This window comes from Podarcis filfolensis, assembly GCF_964270895.1.
Source record: "Podarcis filfolensis genome assembly, chromosome: 4".
NCBI lineage: Eukaryota > Metazoa > Chordata > Lepidosauria > Squamata > Lacertidae > Podarcis > Podarcis filfolensis.
Genome location: NC_139607.1, coordinates 34227100 through 34246954, shown reverse-complemented (window position 1 = coordinate 34246954; position 19855 = coordinate 34227100). Strand labels below are relative to the sequence as shown.

The following is a 19855-nucleotide window of genomic DNA, read 5'->3' as shown; positions in this document are numbered from 1 at the left end:
CCAATTGTGGAATGCTCTCCAAGAGTGATATGCCTAGTGCTGGCACTGTATTCTTCCTACTGCTGGGTTAAAACCTTTTTATTTACCCAGGCACTGAGAATTATGGTGTATTTAAGCTGATTGAATAGTTTTATTCCTCTTAGTTTTGTTGCTTTGCTGTTGGTTTTGTTTTACAATACATTCTATTACCTATGCATTCTGCCCTGAAACCAATTTTTAGGTAAAGGTGCAGTATATACCTTTCAAAAACACACACACAAATAAATAAATAATAGCTGATGTGGTTTTTCTCAGATATCAGAAATGTGTTCTTTATTCGAAAAGGCTCCCCCCCCCCCGCCCCGTTGATGAAACAGCCTGTCTGCTGTTTAAGCTTTCAAACTTACTACTAAGCACAAATTTGGTCCTTTGGAGATTTTTTGTCTGATTACTGTACGCATGTGAACTTATCGGAGATCACTGATGTTTCCTTTGGCTTCTCAAATTTCTTACTTCAGATAGAACCATCTAGAATCAGCCATCCTACTGCCTCTTATCCTTAGCTGCTTGGAGCAAGTTACATCTGTATAGTCTTTAGAATAAGGTTACTTCTTTTCCAAAGAATCTGGGGACACTTATTTTTTTTTAAAGAGAAAAAAGTTATTTAAAAAAAGTTATTTAAAATAATAATAATTAAGAAGTAATATCTTCTTTTCTGGGGTCTCGTCTGTCGCCCGGCCTTCCTCTGGGCCCCGGCCTGCTCTCTTGGAGCGCTAGTTGCCATGGAGTAGGCTCGGGTCAAGCCTGGGCTCAGCCACGTGTCCTTGACCTCCCGGTGCTCCTTCTCCTCTCCTCCTTCTCTGTGCTTCAGCTCCGGGGTTTTACTGGCCCCGGAGCGTCACTGGGCAATCGGCCGGGTGGCTGGATGCTCTTGCTCCCGGCTTGATTTGGATCACGGGGGTCAGCAGTTCCCCCAGTTGACGCGCTGGGCATCCCTGGTTCTCCCTTGGCAGTGGCAGCAGTAGTCTGAGCAGCTCGGAGCCAGCCTGGTAGTGCAATTGGTTCTGGCTGGCTTCAGGAGCTGCTCGCTGCCATGGCACCCGCCATTTTGCCTCACCAGAAGTCCCCATATGATGTGTCTTGTGCCGTTGAACCAATCACACAACATTCATTCCCTGCTAATAAATCTACAACACTTAAAATATAAATCCAGGGACATTAAATGAAATCCGGGGACATTCCAGGGACAGATTTTGTCTGGGGATAGATTTGTAAATCCGGGGACTGTCCCCGGGAAATGGGGACATCTGGTAACCATACTTTAGAATTTCTTCCACCCCGTTTCTGCTTTCTTAGCCTAATCAATCAGGTTTTCATCCTATACATTCTATTAAAACAGCATTCACTTACGTTGTTGAGTTTGTTTGTCTGTGTGTACAACAAACCATGCTTGCAGTTGACCACTAGGCACAGGGAGGCACGTGGGTGGGTGTGGAGATCACACAGGGTCCCTGGACGTTTAATGGTCTATTGATCCCTGTGCCACCACTGTGCTCGCTTCCCCGCTGCCACCAACCCGTTACCCTCTGGTAAAACACTGAGTCCAGACAGTTGTTAAAAGTGAACCAAAAAGACAAGTTTATTTTACAAATATTAACAAGTTTATGGTTTCTCAGATAATATTCCTGACAGTATCTTAACTTTAGTTTCTTTATCGGCCTATACCTTCCTATTACCTTCTGACTGATTATCTCACCTGTTTGACTGACTCCTCTTAACAAATTTTCTCACTCTCTCACACCAGACTAGCCCAGCCCACAGACTTATCTTTTCTGTCTCTTTTAACTCCAGACTGTCTTCTCAACCACCCTAACTCTAACTCTCTCACTCCAGGAAAACCTCTGTGCTAAAACCTTATACACGGTTAACTCTGCCCCTTAGGTTCCCATTGCTTAGTCATTTTACAATTAGTTAACCCTTTCCTTATGAACCCAGTATGATGTCACATACCTAGGAGGGCAAACGCCACAGTGGGGAGTAATGACAGGCAGCGGCAATGCAGGGTATAACAAGGTCACAACTTTATTGGTAACGGGAACATTGGGGCATGACATGACATAAGGATCTGTCTCCTCTATGCCTGGGCAGCCTGACTGCTGGCCTAATCTCCTTCCCAGCCTGCCTGCTGGGTAACCCATAGGAATTGCCAACAGGAGGTTCTCTCTGCAACACAGACTGATCCGGTGGGTCCCACAGCAACTTGGATGTGTGGAATCCAGTCACTGTTCCCCTGACTGGAGCCAGGGACTTGCTATGCCGCAGCTAATATCCCTTATGAGAATCCCTCTTAAGTTATGGATCCTACCAAATGCCTTCCCCTACTAAGTTATGACAAGTATAACAGATACAAACTGAGGTGTTGGAAGGACTGAAGCTGCTGCAGTCCAAGCCAGGGGAAGTGCAGTTTTCTTTCTGGTTGGCATCCTGACCAGGAGCTTGCCAAAGGCGTCCATTAGTTCCCAGGGACATCATAGGTCTAAACCACAGCAAACTAGCTCCCTGTCACACTGGGGAGCAAGCTGGCCTCAGTGGCATAGGAAGGGGTGTGTGATGGGTGCAGGCTGCCCTGGGTGTCATCCCTGAGGGGGGTGACAAAATGGCAAAAATATGTGTGTGTTGTTGTTGTTTAAAAAGGGCACACAAACCTTTTTTGGGCTCACAACAAACACCATGAAACACGTCTGACACTGGGCACCACACTGCAAGGGCTGGTCCTTTCCGCGGGGCCTGCAGCATGCCTGAGCCATGCATCTCTCCTGGGAGTGACATGGTGGTTTCGGTACCTGCAGGCTTGCATATGCCAACCGCCTCTCCTTCAGCCACCCTACAGCTGAGGGGGAGGCAGTGAAGAGGCTTTGCGCAGTGTGCCCTGCTCTGGCTCGCTCCGCCCCCAGGTGCAGGGCATGTGCCCTGCCCAAGGCACCCAAGCAGCTAGTTACACCGTTGGCTGGCCTGCCATGAAAGAGTGACAAACCAGAATCTCTCTTGTTGTTGAATCTCACCTGAAATGTAAGGGAACTCTCCTATCTTCATGCAAATGCTCAGTGCCACCTGTTTCCAAACACATTAGCCCCCTCCCCCCGAGTCAGAAACCTGTGAAGTACAGCAGAAGATGGTGTGCAAAACTATGGCTTGGTTACCTAGCAGTGAGTCACAGAATCCTTTTGGATAGGTTTGTGAGCAGGGGCACTAAGAAACTCCATGGCTGAGTTGTTGAAGATATATTTCCCGTTCAGGTTCTTCAGAGGACTTATATTTGACACCCATAGTCACTTAGTAAAAAAGAAGCTTAACCTATGCAACTTTTAAGATCTGTGAGAACGGATTATAATTATCTCACTATTTGCAAATATTTCCTATAGTCATTTCCTCTAGATTTTCATTTTTGATACAAAGCTATTCAGTAGTAAAGATCAGTCCTAGAAAAGTACTGCTGTGGTTTATATTGGTAATAATTTGATCATACACTATATTTCCAGGTATGGGGTTGAGCGTTAAGTCCTCTGCTGCTGTTCTGCTCTGCATCCTCCTGCGGGTTTCTCGGTCATGGGCACCATGTAAGTTAAAATCTGTCAAAATGAATTTTTAGCACAAATACCAGTATTAACAACTCAGTATTAGCAACCATTCACTTTATAATGTACAAAAATTACAAAGACATGAATGAAATTTAGAGCTAAATCAATTGTAAAGGTTTATTTGAACCAAGTCTTTGTACCACTAAATGTCAGTATAAAGTAAGCTCAAACAGTATAGTGTATGTTGCGACTTTCAGGACAGAACACAATAGTTATGCAATAGTTACATAAGGTGAAGATCTCATTACAACTACAGAGATCTGTAACATGCAACAAAGATTTTTCTTAAAAAATGTTAAATAAATTAAGTGTTTTCTTATTACAGTGGTACCTCGGGTTAAGTACTTAATTCGTTCCGGAGGTCTGTTCTTAACCTGAAACTGTTCTTAACCTGAAGCACCACTTTAGCTAATGGGGCCTCCCACTGCTGCCGGGGCACGATTTCTGTTCTCATCCTGAAGCAAAGTTCTTAACCCGAGGTAATATTTCTGGGTTAGCGGAGTCTGAAACCTGAAGCGTATGTAACCTGAAGCATATGTAACCTGAGGTACCACTGTACTTGGTTTTGGGGTGGGATTTTTTTTTTTGCATTAAAAATTCTAAGCAGCATTACTTATAACTAAAAGCCATAGGAATTTGTGTCTTTTGTTTTCTGGAAGTAGTTCAATAAATGTAATTTAATGTTACATCCATGGTCTGGTTATTCTTTTTTCTTTTACATGAATTCTAGAGAAAAACAACAACCTACCATTTAAAAATCACGATTATGATGGTAAATAATGATCTGCTAGTTAATACTGTACAAAATTACATGGATTTTTTTTTTCATGCTTTTCATCTGCAGTGTGGGATTTTTTGCCAATCTTCCTTTCACATTCAGTCTTATTATTCGCTTTGTTTTCAAGGTCTATACCCCATCAATCAATTTAATGGTTCTGAAGACATCTTAGCAGGTAATGATACAAAAACAGAGCTCTCAAATATATTCACACACAACCTAGAAACCCTCCTCTTAATCTCATGCTTCAGCAGAATAGGCTTCTCTTTGGTGTTGCCATTTTAGGACAGCTCGCATTTGGACCTGAGCATTCATTCTAGCAGGGACAGGGAGAAATAATCTCGCAGCAGAAGATGCTTGGACTTTCTTATTGTATTAAGCAATATCAACCTTGAGCTGTCAAATAATATTGTATGAAAATGTTACATCAATGGCACTAAATACCTTGGAAGTCCCTCAAGGCTAGAGAAAGAGGAGCATGGAAAGTGCAGTGCCAAATAGGAAGAAGAAGAAGAAGAGTTTGGATTTGATATCCTGCTTTATCACTACCCTACGGAGTCTCAAAGCGGCTAACAATCTCCTTTCCCTTCCTCCCCACAACAAACACTCTCTGAGGTGAGTGGGGCTGAGAGACTTCAGAGAAGTGTGACTGGCCCAAGGTCACCCAGCAGCTGTATGTGGAGGAGCGGGGAATCGAACCCTGTTCCCCAGATTATGAGTCTACCGCTCTTAACCACTACACCATACTGGCCTTTTCTGCTGTGGTGGGAATGAAATAACGCAAAGAGCTTTTGGCAAATGGTAATTACTATACCTAGTGAAGTACTTGACCCTTTTCTGGGTGGTCTAATGTAAGCAAGTTGTCCAGTATATGCACTTAAGCTTGCTTGGTTATTTTCTAGCCTTATACGATAAATCCAAGCCCAAAGTTTCTCCTTTTTAGTACTAAGAGGTGCAGCAGAAACATGTATATTTAGAAGATCTAACTTGGATGAGACTGATAGCCGTTTATTTTGCAGATTATTTTAAACAATTACACCCTTTCATCTTTGCTAGATGGTTGCCCAGAATACGAAATACAGAATGTCAATGGTAAGAGGATGGAGATTTCATGGCATGCAAAAAAAAATTTTCCAGGCAGGAACATGACGATGTCTTATAAGTAAGTACTGGCAAACAGACTTTCTTTGGATTTCTAGGTTTGAATGCTGGGAATTTTCAAACAAATTGGTCTATAAATGCACCTCCCCCCTTTTCCCTTTTCTTTCACTTCCTTTTATCCAAAGGAACTAAAGCATGAGATTGGTAAGATCTTATATTTATATTCTGAACTCAAGCTGGTGAGAACATTGATCTGGCTTCCTTCTTATTGCACATATTCACTGTCCATTCCATATTGTCTGGAGGCCACAAATAGCTTTTCTGTTTGGTTGTTGGGAGAAAGCTGTATCCTCAACACTTTTAAAAACCTACAACCTATGGCCAATTCTAAATGTGCCTGTTGGTTTCACTGGACTTTCTTGTAACATGTGAGGCTTGGTGTAATATGCTCAAACCATCTTGCTCCGGCGAGCAACCAGGCCATTGAATTCTGCACCAGCTGAAGCTTCCGAACCGTCTCCAGAGGCAGCCCTATGTATAACACATTGCAGTAATCGAACCTTGAGGTTACCAGAGCATAGACAACAGTAGTTAGGCTATCCCTGTCCAGACAGGGGCATAACTGGGCCACCAGCCAAAGCAGTTGGAAGGCACTCTGGACCACTGAGGCCACCTGAGCCTCGAGCAACAGCAAAGGACCCAGGAGTACCCCCAAGCTATGAACCTGTTCCTTGAGAGGAAGTGTAACCCCAGCAGGCGACCTCCCACCCATCCAGTCTAGGGAACAACCCACTAACAGTGCCTCAATCTTATCTGGATTGAGTTTCAGTTTGTTGGCTCTCAGTCCATTACTGAGGCAAGACACTGGTCCAGCACTTCCACTGCCTCACCTGCAGATGTAAAGGAGAAATAGAGCTGAGTGTCATCAGTATACTGCTGACAACATACTCCAAACTTCCAGATAACCCCACCCAGTGGTTTCGTGTACAGTAGATGTTAAACAATGTAGGGGATAAGATTGAGCCCTGCGGAACCCCACATTGAAGGTTCCATGGGGCTGAAAAGCATTCCCCAAGCAGCAACTTCTGGGAATGACCATTCAAGTCGGACTGGAACCACCACAAAATGGTGCCACCCACCCCTAATTCAGACAGTCACTCCAGAAGGATATTCGGTGGTATCTAAAGCCACTGAGTGGAATATAGAGCCTCCAGACAGTGCAAAAAGTACAAGAGTAAATGGGTGAGCTGCTGGAATATGTCACACACAACACCCCTCTCTCCTGGCTGGTGGGGCTTTTCATGCTCTCTGGCAAGCTGCCCGTTGAAGCTGCAGAACCAGCAGAGTAAGGCTATCTTGGAACAGGCAAGACTTCTTGCAGTAACCTTGCTATTCACTCTTCTTGCTCTAGATGTCAGCACTGTCTTTTGATAACTTAGCGGCAGATGAGCCCTGTTACCATAGAAGACAAGCATCTTTGTGCTGGCTGAACTCTCAGAATTGTAAATATCCAAAACAATAACTTTATTTATTTAAAACTGCAAACTGCTATAGAGTGAAGCTGTTAATATTGAAGTGGTGGAAATTAAATAGATGGTCAAAACCAGTAGTTGAAAATCCTGTTGTCCCTATCCCAAAGGAACAACACGTGACTTGTAGTTGTCAAATCCTGTCAATTGCCTTGCTTTTTGGAAAAAGTGTTTCAAAGGAGGCCAACTAAACACTACTGCCTTCTATTATTGAAATAAAATAAAATAAGTATCTTATATTTCATGGACAGGACCTGGCAGGACAGGAATCCCCTCTAGAGTTCAGAGGGCTAGGCAAGGATTATCCCCTTTAAAGCATTTCCAAATATCCTGCTTATCAATGGAAAAGATTTTTGCCATCTTATTGAGTATGATTATTTCAATTGCAGGTTTGATGAACAAGAAGAGAAGCAGTGCATTGAATATTTGCATGACCAAGGATACAATAGTGGGTGTCTGTTTCCTACTGAAGGGAAATATCTGCACATTTACATTAGGAATCCAAATCAGACAGAGGAGGCTTACTTTGATGAACAAGAGAGCAGCAATTTGTGTAAGTTAACAACTATTATCACTCTGGCAGTAACCTTTTCAGGTGTCAGTGCCTCACTAGGATTACAAAAGAAAAAAAAGGGGAAACAACAGCAGTTTGACTTCTTCAAATTCTGCTTAGTAAATATCTGTGTTGTTGTTGTTGTTGTTGTTGTTATTATTATTATTATTATTATTATTATTATTATTATTATTATTATTAATGGGACATGGGTGATGCTGTGGTCTAAATCACAGCCTCTTGGGCTTGCCGATCAGAAGGTCAGATGTTCAAATCCCCGTGATGGGGTGAGCTCCCGATGCTCTGTCTCAGCTCCTGCCACCCTGGCAGTTTGAAAGCATGCCAGTGAAAGTAAATAAATAGGTACTGCTGTGGTGGGAAGGTAATTGGAATTTCTGTGTGCTCTGGCTTCCATCATGGTGTTCCGTTGTACCAGAAGTGGTTTAGTCATGCTGGCCACATAATCCAGAAAGCTGTCTGTGGACAAACGCCGGCTCCCTTGGCGTGAAAGTGAGATGAGCGCCGCAACCCCATAGTCACCTTTGACTGGACTTAACCATCCAGGGGTCCTTTACTACTTCTTCTTCTTCTTCTCCTCCTCCTCCTCCTCCTCCTCCTTCTTTCCCCAATGCTGCCTAATTTCAATTTTTTACCATTTTTGATGCCATTTATATGCAGTAGTACCTTGTTTTTCATAGTACGGAGAGCTGTTCTGCTGTTTCTACCTTTCCACATCAATCTCTGTCTGGGAATTCAGTATTGTAGAGGATTCTGATTAATGTTCTAAGGCACACACTCAGTTAACACAGAATGCTTTGGAGTTTCACTGTGACAAATATGACTACCATATTGGAAAAAAAAAATCTATGATGGGGACAAAGTGTCTTTCCAAGAACCTTGTGTTCTCTCACTCATCTTTTCAATGAGGGACTGCCTTTCATGCTTTCAAAGAACCCAGGAATCCCCAGGAATCAGTTTATAACTATCATACACAACAGCATTTGATTCTCGGTATGCAGTAGTTTTTGCTATCTGACTGCATTTAAAAGTGTTCTCGCCACATATTTAACCTTATATAGCATGCAACAACATGCCGTAGCAGTTATTAGTTGACTGATAGCTTATGTGATTTCGTATTTTGTTGTTATTTGAGCAGGCTTCAATCATGAGATGCTAACAAGTCCAATGTGTTCAATTAAAACATTTTGTAGCTAGGCTGTGTAATTGAGTGTATTAATTTTATCTTCACCAGTGAAGCCCAACCCACCTGAACACGTTACTTTCCAATGGGCAGATGACAAAGTAACTGTGCAGTGCAAGGGAGTTGACAAGGAACATTGTTTTCACTTTGAACTTCAGTACAAAAGCCAACTTGACAAAGATTGGCAGGTGGGTAGATAAGTGCAGCTTTGCGTTGCAGAATGGAAACCTGGAAAGGGACTTTTTCTTTTGCAGTGCAGAAATAAATGTGGGTGTTTTTTGTTAGGAGTTTTCCACCACATCAACATAGTCTTGAATCAATGAATTTGAAACTCATCATCTTGGGTTTCCAGCAGCAAGAAAGAAGGCCTTGAAGCCTGGCAAAGCTGAGATGTCCAGAATTGCAAATGGACCGCTGAGGCCCACATGTGCAGCTTGGAACTTATGCAAGACACAGGATGCAGGGAAAACAATTATCTGAGCAAGGATAGACTCTCCAATTTTCCCTATTTTCCAGGGACAGGCCCAGACTTACAGAAGCCATCACGGTTTCTGATTAGATCCTGGACATCCCTATTTTCACTGGAGAAATGTTGGAGGGTATGGAGTTATGTGACTCCTGATCCAATGAGATACAACCTTTAGAAGACATCTGAAGGCAGGCCTGTACAGTGGTACCTCGGGTTACATACGCTTCAGGTTACAGAGGCTTCAGGTTACAGACTCCGCTAACCCAGAAATAGTACCTTAAGAACTTTGCTTCAGGATGAGAACAGAAATCGTGCTCCGGCAGCACGGCGGCAGCAGGATGCCCCAATAGCTAAAGTGGTGATTCAGGTTAAGAACAGTTTCAGGTTAAGAACGGACCTCCGGAATGAATTAAGTACTTAACCCGAGGTGCCACTGTATAGGGAAGTTTTTAAATGTTTAATGTTTTATTATGTTTTTATATCTGTTGGAAGCCACCCAGAGTGGCTGGGGCAACCCAGTCAGATGGGTGGGGTATAAATAACAAAAATTCTCATTGGAGAAATGTTGGCGGTTATGCAGTGACATCACAGTGTACTCTAAATTGATTGCCAGTGGACTGTTGCTCACATCCCCTTCATCTGTGTATTTTGACACACAGTCCCAATTATCTGAGTGGAACTTAATTTCACAAACTGTGTTTAAGGGTAGCTGTGTTTAGGCAACTAAAGATCTGATAATTCCTTGGGGACTTTATATGCAAGAAAGCTGGGGAAATCCCAGAGTTGCTACTTCATTGTTCTAATTCATATGTTGATTACTTCCTCATGGTGTACAAGCTTCTTTCTTTCAAAGCATTGGCAGAATAATGAACTAAGGGTTGTATCAAACTAAGTTCGTCATGTCCACTGATTTCAATGGGTCTACTCTGTGCAAGACAAGCATAGGATAAGAAATGAGGGGGGAAATAAAGGACAAAATATGATACACAGGGAGGTAAGATGAAAACCTAATGCTTTGTTCTTCAAAAACAGAAATGTGGAACTTCCGAGTGATCTACTGTATTGGATTTTAAAGAAAACTCTCAGTAGTCTATGATTCAATATATATTGTTTAGAATTGTGGTGCAAACAATTAAGCTACAAGTGAGTTCCAAAGTCTGAAGAAACAACTCTTTTCCTAGTACTGATATTAGGCCCCGAAAGACAGTCTTTATTGAAAACCAAAATATTCCAAAAGCCTGTTAGAATAGCCTAGAAAATATACAATGAACAAAATTATTAATGACTGATACCCTTGCTGTTCAGTCTAGGGACCAAGAATGTTGTGAGATTAAAGACCAAGGATTTGATCCAGCGAAATGCTATTCCTTTCGATTCAGGCTGAATCACAGTTGCAGTGTGTTTGCTTATTCCAGTGAATGGGGAGCAGAAACACATTGGAAAAATGGCAGCTCTGTAGGTAAAAATAAAATAAAATGCACTGCTACTGTAAATCCTCTTTCTGAAACTTCTATTTCTAGATAATGCTAACATGCAGACCTACTTCTTGTCATTTATTTAGTGTTCAGGGTATGCTGTCTTATATACAGGGTGCCCCCAGACTGCCACTCTTCTGCAGTATGGATTCAAGCACATAAGTTTTAGGTTTGCACAATTAAAGTTTATTATTATTATTATTATTATTATTATTATTATTATTATTATTATATTTATACCCCGCATTCTGTCACCATAACACAACAAATCCACTATTTTATTTGATTTTAAATTGTTTAAGAACCAACAACTAACCCTCCCCTGCCCTGCTGTCAAATCCCCCCACTCCCAAATTAGCAGTGATAACAAGGCAATGACAAAATCCCTTCAATGATTCTTTCCAGGCACTGAGGAGTCTGGGAAATGTAGTTCTCCACTGGAAAGTTGCCATTGCAGTATTCTAGGGGCTGGGAGGTTTTGCACAGACAACTCCAGCGAAACCATGCCACTGTACTGCTACCTTACCATTTCAGGGTGCGTTTTGGGGAAGGGCGTCGGAAGTGGGGCACGCTTTAGGGCAGTTGGGGGAAAACTTTGATTCATCACATATTGTGGAACTACAATCCCCACCAACCCCAGTAAGCGACTATAAAAGTCAAGATCCAAACTGAGCAGAGTTCTCCCATAAAGGTCCCAAGCCATATTTCCAAATGCTACAGCACTGAGGGTGATTAGTCAACACAGGGACCTGTTTTCAGTGACACCCCAGTGGCCCATTTCACAACTGGGAAACAGTAGAGAATTGGACATAGGACTTTAAATGAATTTCAGTTGATATTCTCTCCAGACAACATTTTGTTATAATATATTCCTTTAAAAGCATTCATTAGCAGGCATCAGCACATGTACATGACACCATATTTCCTATTCCAGTATAGTCACGCTTTCTGTTGGAACGAAGAAGGTTAGTTATATAAATGACAATATAAAGAGCTAAATGACAATATAAAGAGCTAATTTTTATTCACAAAGCAGAAAAATCTCATACCGGTATTCTTGTATTCTTTCATCCTAGCAGAAGGGTACTTCAGTGGACAACACAAAATTCCACATTATTGTGAAATGTAGAAGCTTAAAAGAATGGTGGCCTAAAGATTAATAGTATATATTATTCCATTTTTTAATAATTGCTTTTCGAAAGAAAGCGTTGGCCAAAATATGCTTTAAAGAATCTGATGTTTCTTTTTTCAAATATACTGGAAAACACTTTGAATTTTTTTTCTTTTTGTGATTCTTCAAAGATTCCTGTGATATAGATGTCTCTGAACCCGAATCAATTACGATAATCCCTTTGACTTTGGTGATGGCTGGCATCCTGGTAATATTTGCCCTTCTGTGGTGCGTTTGCAGATGGGAAAGGTAAATGCTGCTTTGTGCACTCACAAACCCTTGATCAAAATGATCAAAATGACAGAACAATATTTGTGGCGGGAAGGCCTACACATTTCAGGAATCTAATGGGTACAGTGTGCATTTTGAGAAAGGATGAACTGCACCTATCCATTGGATCCTGGCTGGTGGAGATGAGGATGATCAAGGTGTTGCAGATAGATCTGCAGGAGTTTACTCCCCCCCCCCAGGGAATTTTACTCCCATATTACAGATTATGGGATGGAATGTTTGGAATTTGCTATATACAGTACATGATGTGGGTCTTCCAGGTTTATAATTTTGAGAATAGTAGAGAACGAATGCATGGGATCTGAGTCAGAGTGGGGCCAACTATGTCTTCAGGATTTACTGTGTAAATCCTTACCGGAGAAGCTGTGTGAAGTTTTTTGTGTGTAGGTAAGAATGAACAGATTGGATAGGCAGGAGCTGAGCCTGAAGGCAAAGAAAGGGGCGTCGACAAAGGGTGGAACGCTAGAGAAGATTCAAAGGAAGCCCTCTGGCCAACAAGTAACATAATAGTCACAAGGTGGTACAGGAAGTTTTTTTAAAGTCATTTAGCCAATCAGAATATGGAGTGGCTTCCCTTCACTCATCCTGGATAAAATTAAGGATTGGGCTCATAAAAGAATGCATGGGGAGCATCGCGAAACCATCTTGGCTAGCCCCACCACCAATAGTTGGAGAAGGCATGCCTCCACACTTTGGCCAATGTGTGAAGGGGCTTTGTGTGAATACTGATGTGTGTGCTTAGAGTCCTTTCACATGCCAGCTGGTCGGGGCATTGCAGCTGCATGTGTTGGGGGAGAGATAGATAGATAAACTTTATTTGCATTAGCCAACGGCCATAGCAATATAAAACAAGCAATATATACAAATAAAAAAGACAGCAATGGGTAAAGAGGGCAATCAAATGACCAAGATTATCGTTCAGATAGTGGCCCTTAATCTCAGTGCACCCTCGATAAACCTAGCAACCTTTGCTGTTGTCTGATCATTTTGATCTGATAAAAGAAAGAACAATGTGGCCTCAGATGGGCGGCCTGGGATTGTAAGTAAGAGTGGGGTAATGATTTCATTCCTTAGATCTTTATAAAGGGGACAGGACAGGAGAACATGAGCCACTGTTTCCTGTTGGGGGAGAGGCAAGCAATCCCTGGCATCTCCAGGTAGGTATGAGAGACTTCCCATCCAGAACCCTGGAGAGTGACTGACAGTCGGTATGAATAACACTGAGCTAGTTGGCTCAAAGGCCTTAAGGTGGCTAACTATAGTCCTAATTGTAACCACCCTTGCACATCTTTTTAACATGCTGTATGGGTGCGTGTATAGGGACGCGGGTGGCACTGTGGGTTAAACCACAGAGCCTAGGGCTTGCCGATCAGAAGGTCGGCAGTTCGAATCCCCGTGACGGGGTGAGCTCCTGTTGCTCGGTCCCTGCTCCTGCCAACCTAGCAGTTCGAAAACATGTCAAAGTGCAAGTAGATAAATAGGTACCGCTCTGGCGGGAAGGTAAACGGCATTTTTGTGTGCTGCTCTGGTTCACCAGAAGTGGCTTAGTCATGCTAGCCACATGACCCAGAAACTGTACGCCGGCTCCCTCAGCCAATAAAGCGAGATGAGCGCCGCAACCCCAGAGTCGGTCAGGACTGAACCTTTTTTTAAAAAAAAAAATTTTTATTAACCGGCCAATCAAATCAAATCAAATCACATCACATAAGTTCCGAATTACAAAGCCGAATTTTGAATTTTGTTGAGGGAACCCATATTTCAAGATCCGAAGGGGGATTCTGACCATCTTCTTGCCACTGCGTTAATGTCCAAATCAGTCCAAACAAAGTTCATAATTCTATCCAGTCTTATCTTGCTGTTTCCACATCACATCTTGTTCATATAATTTCTCTTTTTTCTTTCTGATCTCTTCTGATAGTCTCCTTAAGCTGATAAACACCAATAATAATCATGTGTGAATTTTTCCGTTCTTCCAATCCTCAAATCGAGATGGCTTCCATATATCATCGCCTTCATAGATAACAGCGCTCTTTCCATCATTAATTACAGAACTGTCGTTCTTAAGTCCCACTGAGGAGTTTCACCCACAATATAAAAACAGCTCTATTTCTCTATTTCTCCTCTCAGACTTAAGTCCTCCGACAGAACTTCCCAATATGGCGACAGAATTTTTAACTGCGTCATTCCAAAGCCCTTATACATTCCACGCTCTTCTTCTGCTTTGGTTCGAAAGTTTATCTCCACACAGCCTTAAATCCACAGCTTAAGTCCTTAAAATGACATTTCTGACTTATGGGGGGGATTCTTGTTTAATCACATAAAGGAAAGAAAGGAAAGTTTTTTCCCTCCTCCCCCATCAGTCCCTTTGCCATACCGAGTCTTGGCGTATCTTCTCATGATTTATACTTGTTCCTCCGACTCGTCTTGTTTTATCAGAGATCTCTTCTGTTAGCAGTCTTTACTCCCCCTTCTTCCTTGAAATATGTGCATTGGCTTCATCTAAATTGTTTCTTTTGAAGTTCTTGCAGCTAGTGGTGCGGATCAGAGACGGCGTCCAGGAGCGCCGAAATCCCACAGGAGGGCATTGTGCCTAGTGCCCCCATCCCCACAAATTCGGGGGTGGTATAGGGCACAGCAGGCAAGGGCAGTCCCCCACCACAATCCGGGGGGGGGGGTAGGGAGGCTATTTACTCCCATCACAGCCTCCAATTTACCTCGTGTGGGTCGGAGAGATGTTGTTGTCAGCCATCTTCTGATGCACCCCTAGTGGTCCCTGGTCAGGCCTGAACCTAATAGTCAGGGGTCCCTTTACCTTTATGGGTGCATGTATCTAAAACCCCTCTTTTTAGAACTGCATGTAACTTTTAGCTGTCCATTCTTCCTTGGCAAGGAATCAGTGCTCTCTCTGTGCTCTGGAGAAACTCAACAGACTCTGTTTATCATAACAGATGGACACTTTAGTAGTAAGAAAATATTACTGAGTATGATGACTTTGGGTTGGAGCCATATGATCAGATTGTGGTGGATTCATATATGTGGGGTCCAAAATCCTGTTCACTTTCAAAAATATTTGTCTTGGTCATGATGAGGGAGAGTGAAATCCTGAACTTTTGGGCCAAGTTTGTCCCCAACCTGACTTTAAGTGTAAGGGAAGTTGCATGCCTGGTTCTATGAAATCCCTTTAAATGAACTAGGCTCTGACTTAAAGCTGACTTCAGCTGAAAGGTGCCATTCCCCATCCCATTTGCTATATGTGCCATTAATTTTTAGAATAAACTATTTTCCCTTCTTTGTTTTTAAGGACCCTTCAAATTATCTGGGGCATAAAATGTCTGTTTCTGCTTTTATTTAAATGCTGAAGATCCTATATTTAATGTCTACTTTTCGAACACAGCTTTTCTTTTTCTTTTATGGTTTTTTATTGTAATCATTTAAATTATTTCCTTTTTTTTACAGAATTAGGAAGATCCTAGTGCCTGCTGTACCAGACCCCAAACATCTATATTCTGATTTGTTCAGCGATCATAATGGGAACTTTCAGGTAGAGCACCATATTTTTTCCAGGTTTCCTTCCCTTGTATTCTGATTTTCTTTTTCTCAAACTTAGTTTGATCCCTCTGAAATATGCATGCATTCTTGTGTTCCCAGCTGCACATTTAGTGATTTTTAATACCCCAGAGAGTATGTGACTATTGAGAGCAAATCTAGAATCATGGTTTTATCTTGCTGCAACAAAGGACTCACATCTTTATTAAGCCTAATAAAGCAATTACCAAAAAACATTGGATCAATATTTTTCAAGGAAGTCTAAAATACTTTACAGATGTTGCAGTTAAAAATTTATTTTTTTACAAGATTTCGTACTTACTCTTTATAAGTTGCAAAAAAGAAGTAAACATTACAAATGTGTAAAGCCACAGAAACTTTAGATATATTTAGAGAGGTTGTAAAAAAAATGTTTTGGATTGAGGTGATAAAAATTGAGAAGATTTCAGGACATAAATTAAGTACAGACCCCATAGTCATACTAGGAAAATTAAATGTTGTTAGAAAAGTTATAGGAAAATGGTAAGACATTGGTACCCAAATACTGAAATAGAAAACCGCATCTTGAAAGGAAGAAAAAATGACATCTGGTGTAGAATTTTAATGCACAAAGTATAATATTATAAGAAACTATAATGAATACTACAGACTATTGTAGTCAGCCCTCTGGCTTGTGTTAATGAACTGTAAGGTGGTTTTACATCAGCTGAGTTTATCTAGTAGGAAGAATTTCTGCTTAAGCAAATGATGATATCCACATTTTTAAAGGAATGGATTAGCAAGACAGAAAATGTGCTGGTTCAAACAAAGATAAAATATGATGATGATGATGATGAAGAAGAAGAATGTGCAATTGAAGAGGAAGAAGGAAAAGATTTCCAGGGAGCCAAAGTATAAGCCAGAGGTAACATTCTTGAAATCTGCACAGTTCTCTCCCTCAAAAAGGAGAAGAAAGAACTTCAGGACCCAGGTTTACATGCAGTTGACTGCTCGTATGAAGGGCTCGTTCACAATGTCACCGTTTGTCCAATGGTAGAGAGGGCTTATGGTGCCCCTTCTCTGTACTGTCTCGGCACCTCCTCTGATTGAATGTATGAACTAGGGCACAGAATACATTCAGGGCATCATTGTTTTCTCAATATTGTTGCATGCCACCCTAGTCTCCAAATGTTGTGAGACTCTAGGGGTTCCAGGCGCTTACTCGGGGTTCTGTTTCCTCAAAACCGAAGGCAGTTGTTTCTTTAGGAGATATTGTTTATTTACACATATGTACAACCTGAACCTACAATGGAAGGACTCATAGCATTAGCACCTCAAGAGGGTCTTTCTACTCCCATTGCACAACCTTGGACTCAAGCAGAGATCGGGCATGGCTCTGTCTCTCTGGCTTCCCAGCCCTTGCTTCCAGCTTAAAGCTCACATAGTTCAATCTCTAACTGTTTTTCTTTCTAACTAACAGACAGTTGTGGGAGGTGGGAGGCACCCAAGTGTACCTTAATGGTCTGTACTTAGGGGGCCAGTACATCATGAGGAAGCTAGCCTGGTTATTCCAGGAATTGAATCCATGCCAGATCCAGGAATTGGAAGGGGGCTCAGGTATACAGCCTACCTCCCACAAATGCATAACACTATGCTCCCCCTCCCTGATGTTATTATGGTAGGCAATCAAGAAGATACTGAAGGGGTCCAACGTGTCAATGCTTGTTGTACAACCACTGAAGGCAACATCAACAGGTCGTTCTTGCGATTTCAACCACCAAACTTTGCTCACACGCTTATCTCCATCCTCCCTCCACCGTGTCCTCTGTGTCATCTGTGGATCCTAGGCCAAGAAGACTTCTGAGTGTCAAATGCATATTAAATAACAGTGAGAAATGAAGTGGTAGATAACATGTAAGTTGGGTAGATGATATGTAAATAGCCATTCTAGAGGATGTTGAATGATACTCATATCACAAATGATAAAAAGAAATGGCCAATCAATGATACTAACTCAGGGAGACAATGCATAACCATTGCCTGTCTTTGTTGTTTGACTCACATTGTTGTTTCAAAATAAAGAAACACACATATCCTCTTCTTTGGTTAATAGAAAGCTGCCTCCATTATGCAAAGACTGTCACATACTACATGTCTATATGGTGCACCAAGTTACAAGGAGGAGTGTAAAGTTTACGCAGGGTGTAGAAATTCAGCCATGCCTAAAACATATCCCTGTGTTACTGATTCCAGTCCTCAATGAGCTTTGGAGTAGACTGATTGGTATATTTCTGAGTTCTTCTCTTGTAAATTCATCTCAATACTAATGAGGTCTGAGATCTTCTTTGTTTCTCCTATACTGCACTGAATGCAAGAAAGCTCTTCCCTTCGCACCCTTCTGCCTTGAAAACTGTGAGATCTAACTGGTCCCTAATATAGAACTGTCCCTCATGTAGAACTTTAGCCTGTCCATTGCACAAGCTGGCTTTTCATCTGGGAACTGGATAAACAAGAAGAGGCAGAGGGGCCAGTTAACAATGTGAGGAATCCATGTTAGTTTTCTGCATTGCGCCAAATTAATGTGTGTACACACAAGCACACCCTTACACATTACAGATCACACAGATGCGTACTTCACATGTTCAGCACATGGGCACATAAATTATGAAGACAGGTCTACCCAGAGAAGGGCATTAGAGAACAGGCAGTTCATGTTTATTTTTTATTTTTAATAGTTTTTATTATTATTTTTTGTTTTACAATTTAGAATACTCATTTAAACATCCTTAAAATATCAATGCCTTCCCTTCTTCTCTTTCCATGGTTCATTTTGCATATCATAAATCCCTGCATATTTTACATAAACTAAACCATTCAGTATTCTATTATTACATCAATCAAACCTATTTACACTATTGAATTTATCTTAATGCTGCCAACATTTTCAAGTGTACCCAATTTCCCCCTATATATTCAATAAACATTTTCCAATCTTCTCTAAATGTATGTTGTTCTTGTTCTCATATTCTATATGTTAAGTCTGCAAGCTGCGCATATTCGATCAGCTTAAATTGCCATTCTTCTTTAGTTGGAACTTCACTTGTTTTCCATTTTGGGGCTAACAAAACACAGGCCACAGTAGTGGCATACATAAATAACCTTTTTTGACACCTAGGAATTTACATCTGAATTATCCCCAACAAAAAGGACTCTGGATTTTTGTGTTTTTATAACTTTTTTCAATTCATTATTGATTATTCCCAATACTCTTTTAACCCTTTTACAGGTTCAGTGACAGTTCATGTTTAGATCAGGGGTAGCAAACCTATGCCTCTTCAGATGTTGTTGGACTTAAGCTCCTGTGGCCTCTGGTTTAGATCCTCAGCTTCTAGAAAATAATCAGGTTTGGGTTGTCAGTTTGCTAAAGGAAGAGAAGTTCAAAGCTCACCAGCCGTCACAGAAAAATTACATTGTTCAATGTCCCATCAGCAGATGTTGCACATGGTAGAGGGCATGATCATGAAGCCAACTGAATGCATGGACTGTAATAAAGTACAAGATGGTGGTGATTTCAGAGGTTTATATGGTAGTCTCTAAGGACTTGACTTGGTCACTGGACATCCAGTCTCCAGTAAGAACAGAGTATGAATTGCAGTGATGCTCTTTCTATGCATCGGCTTATGTGTCATTCTTGCTTTTCCATATGTTAATAATTTGGCTTTTAAGCAGATCTCTGTAGGCAGAAGCTTTGTAACAGAATCTTTGCCTCCAGAGAAAAAAAAAGATAATGTTGCATGTCTACAACTTATCAGACCACACACACATGCTCAGAGGCAAAATACACAATAGTAATAGCAGATGTTTAGCTGTATTGCTTTAGCTCTGATAATGTGGTCAAGCGCCTACGGGTATTTTGGAAAAATGAACAGCAAAGAAAGTCCTGCATTGTTTTGTCTGAGAGTCCTTCACACTTCTCACGCACATTAGTTTACCAAGTGAAATCAGAAACCGTACACGAGAACCTTTCTTTTAGAATTGCACACGTTGGCAGCATCCAATTTATAATGGATATTTAATTTAAGCCAAATGTCTGTGTACCATGTACAAGAAGGGAGCTGTATTACTGTGGATGTCTCCATGTGAAC

General features: G+C 41.5%; 1 protein-coding gene across 2 annotated transcripts in view; it reads left to right on the top strand.

Moving 5' to 3' along the window:
• CRLF2 (cytokine receptor like factor 2) overlaps positions 1-18712 on the top strand; it is a 43259-nt gene extending 24547 nt beyond the window's left edge. The window contains exons 2-11 of one of the 2 annotated variants that reach the window (XM_083610978.1): positions 3519-3596; positions 4523-4570; positions 5452-5557; positions 7415-7578; positions 8831-8967; positions 10554-10707; positions 12026-12143; positions 15642-15726; positions 16500-16635; positions 17393-18712. In XM_083610978.1, coding sequence (XP_083467104.1) covers positions 3521-3596; positions 4523-4570; positions 5452-5557; positions 7415-7578; positions 8831-8967; positions 10554-10707; positions 12026-12143; positions 15642-15726; positions 16500-16628 — 1017 coding nt within the window. In that variant the 5' untranslated portion in view covers positions 3519-3520 and the 3' untranslated portion in view covers positions 16629-16635; positions 17393-18712. The remainder of the gene's footprint in view (positions 1-3518; positions 3597-4522; positions 4571-5451; positions 5558-7414; positions 7579-8830; positions 8968-10553; positions 10708-12025; positions 12144-15641; positions 15727-16499; positions 16636-17392) is intronic. The other variant, XM_083610979.1, reaches the window with a different exon arrangement.
• The last annotated feature ends 1143 nt before the right edge of the window (positions 18713-19855 follow it).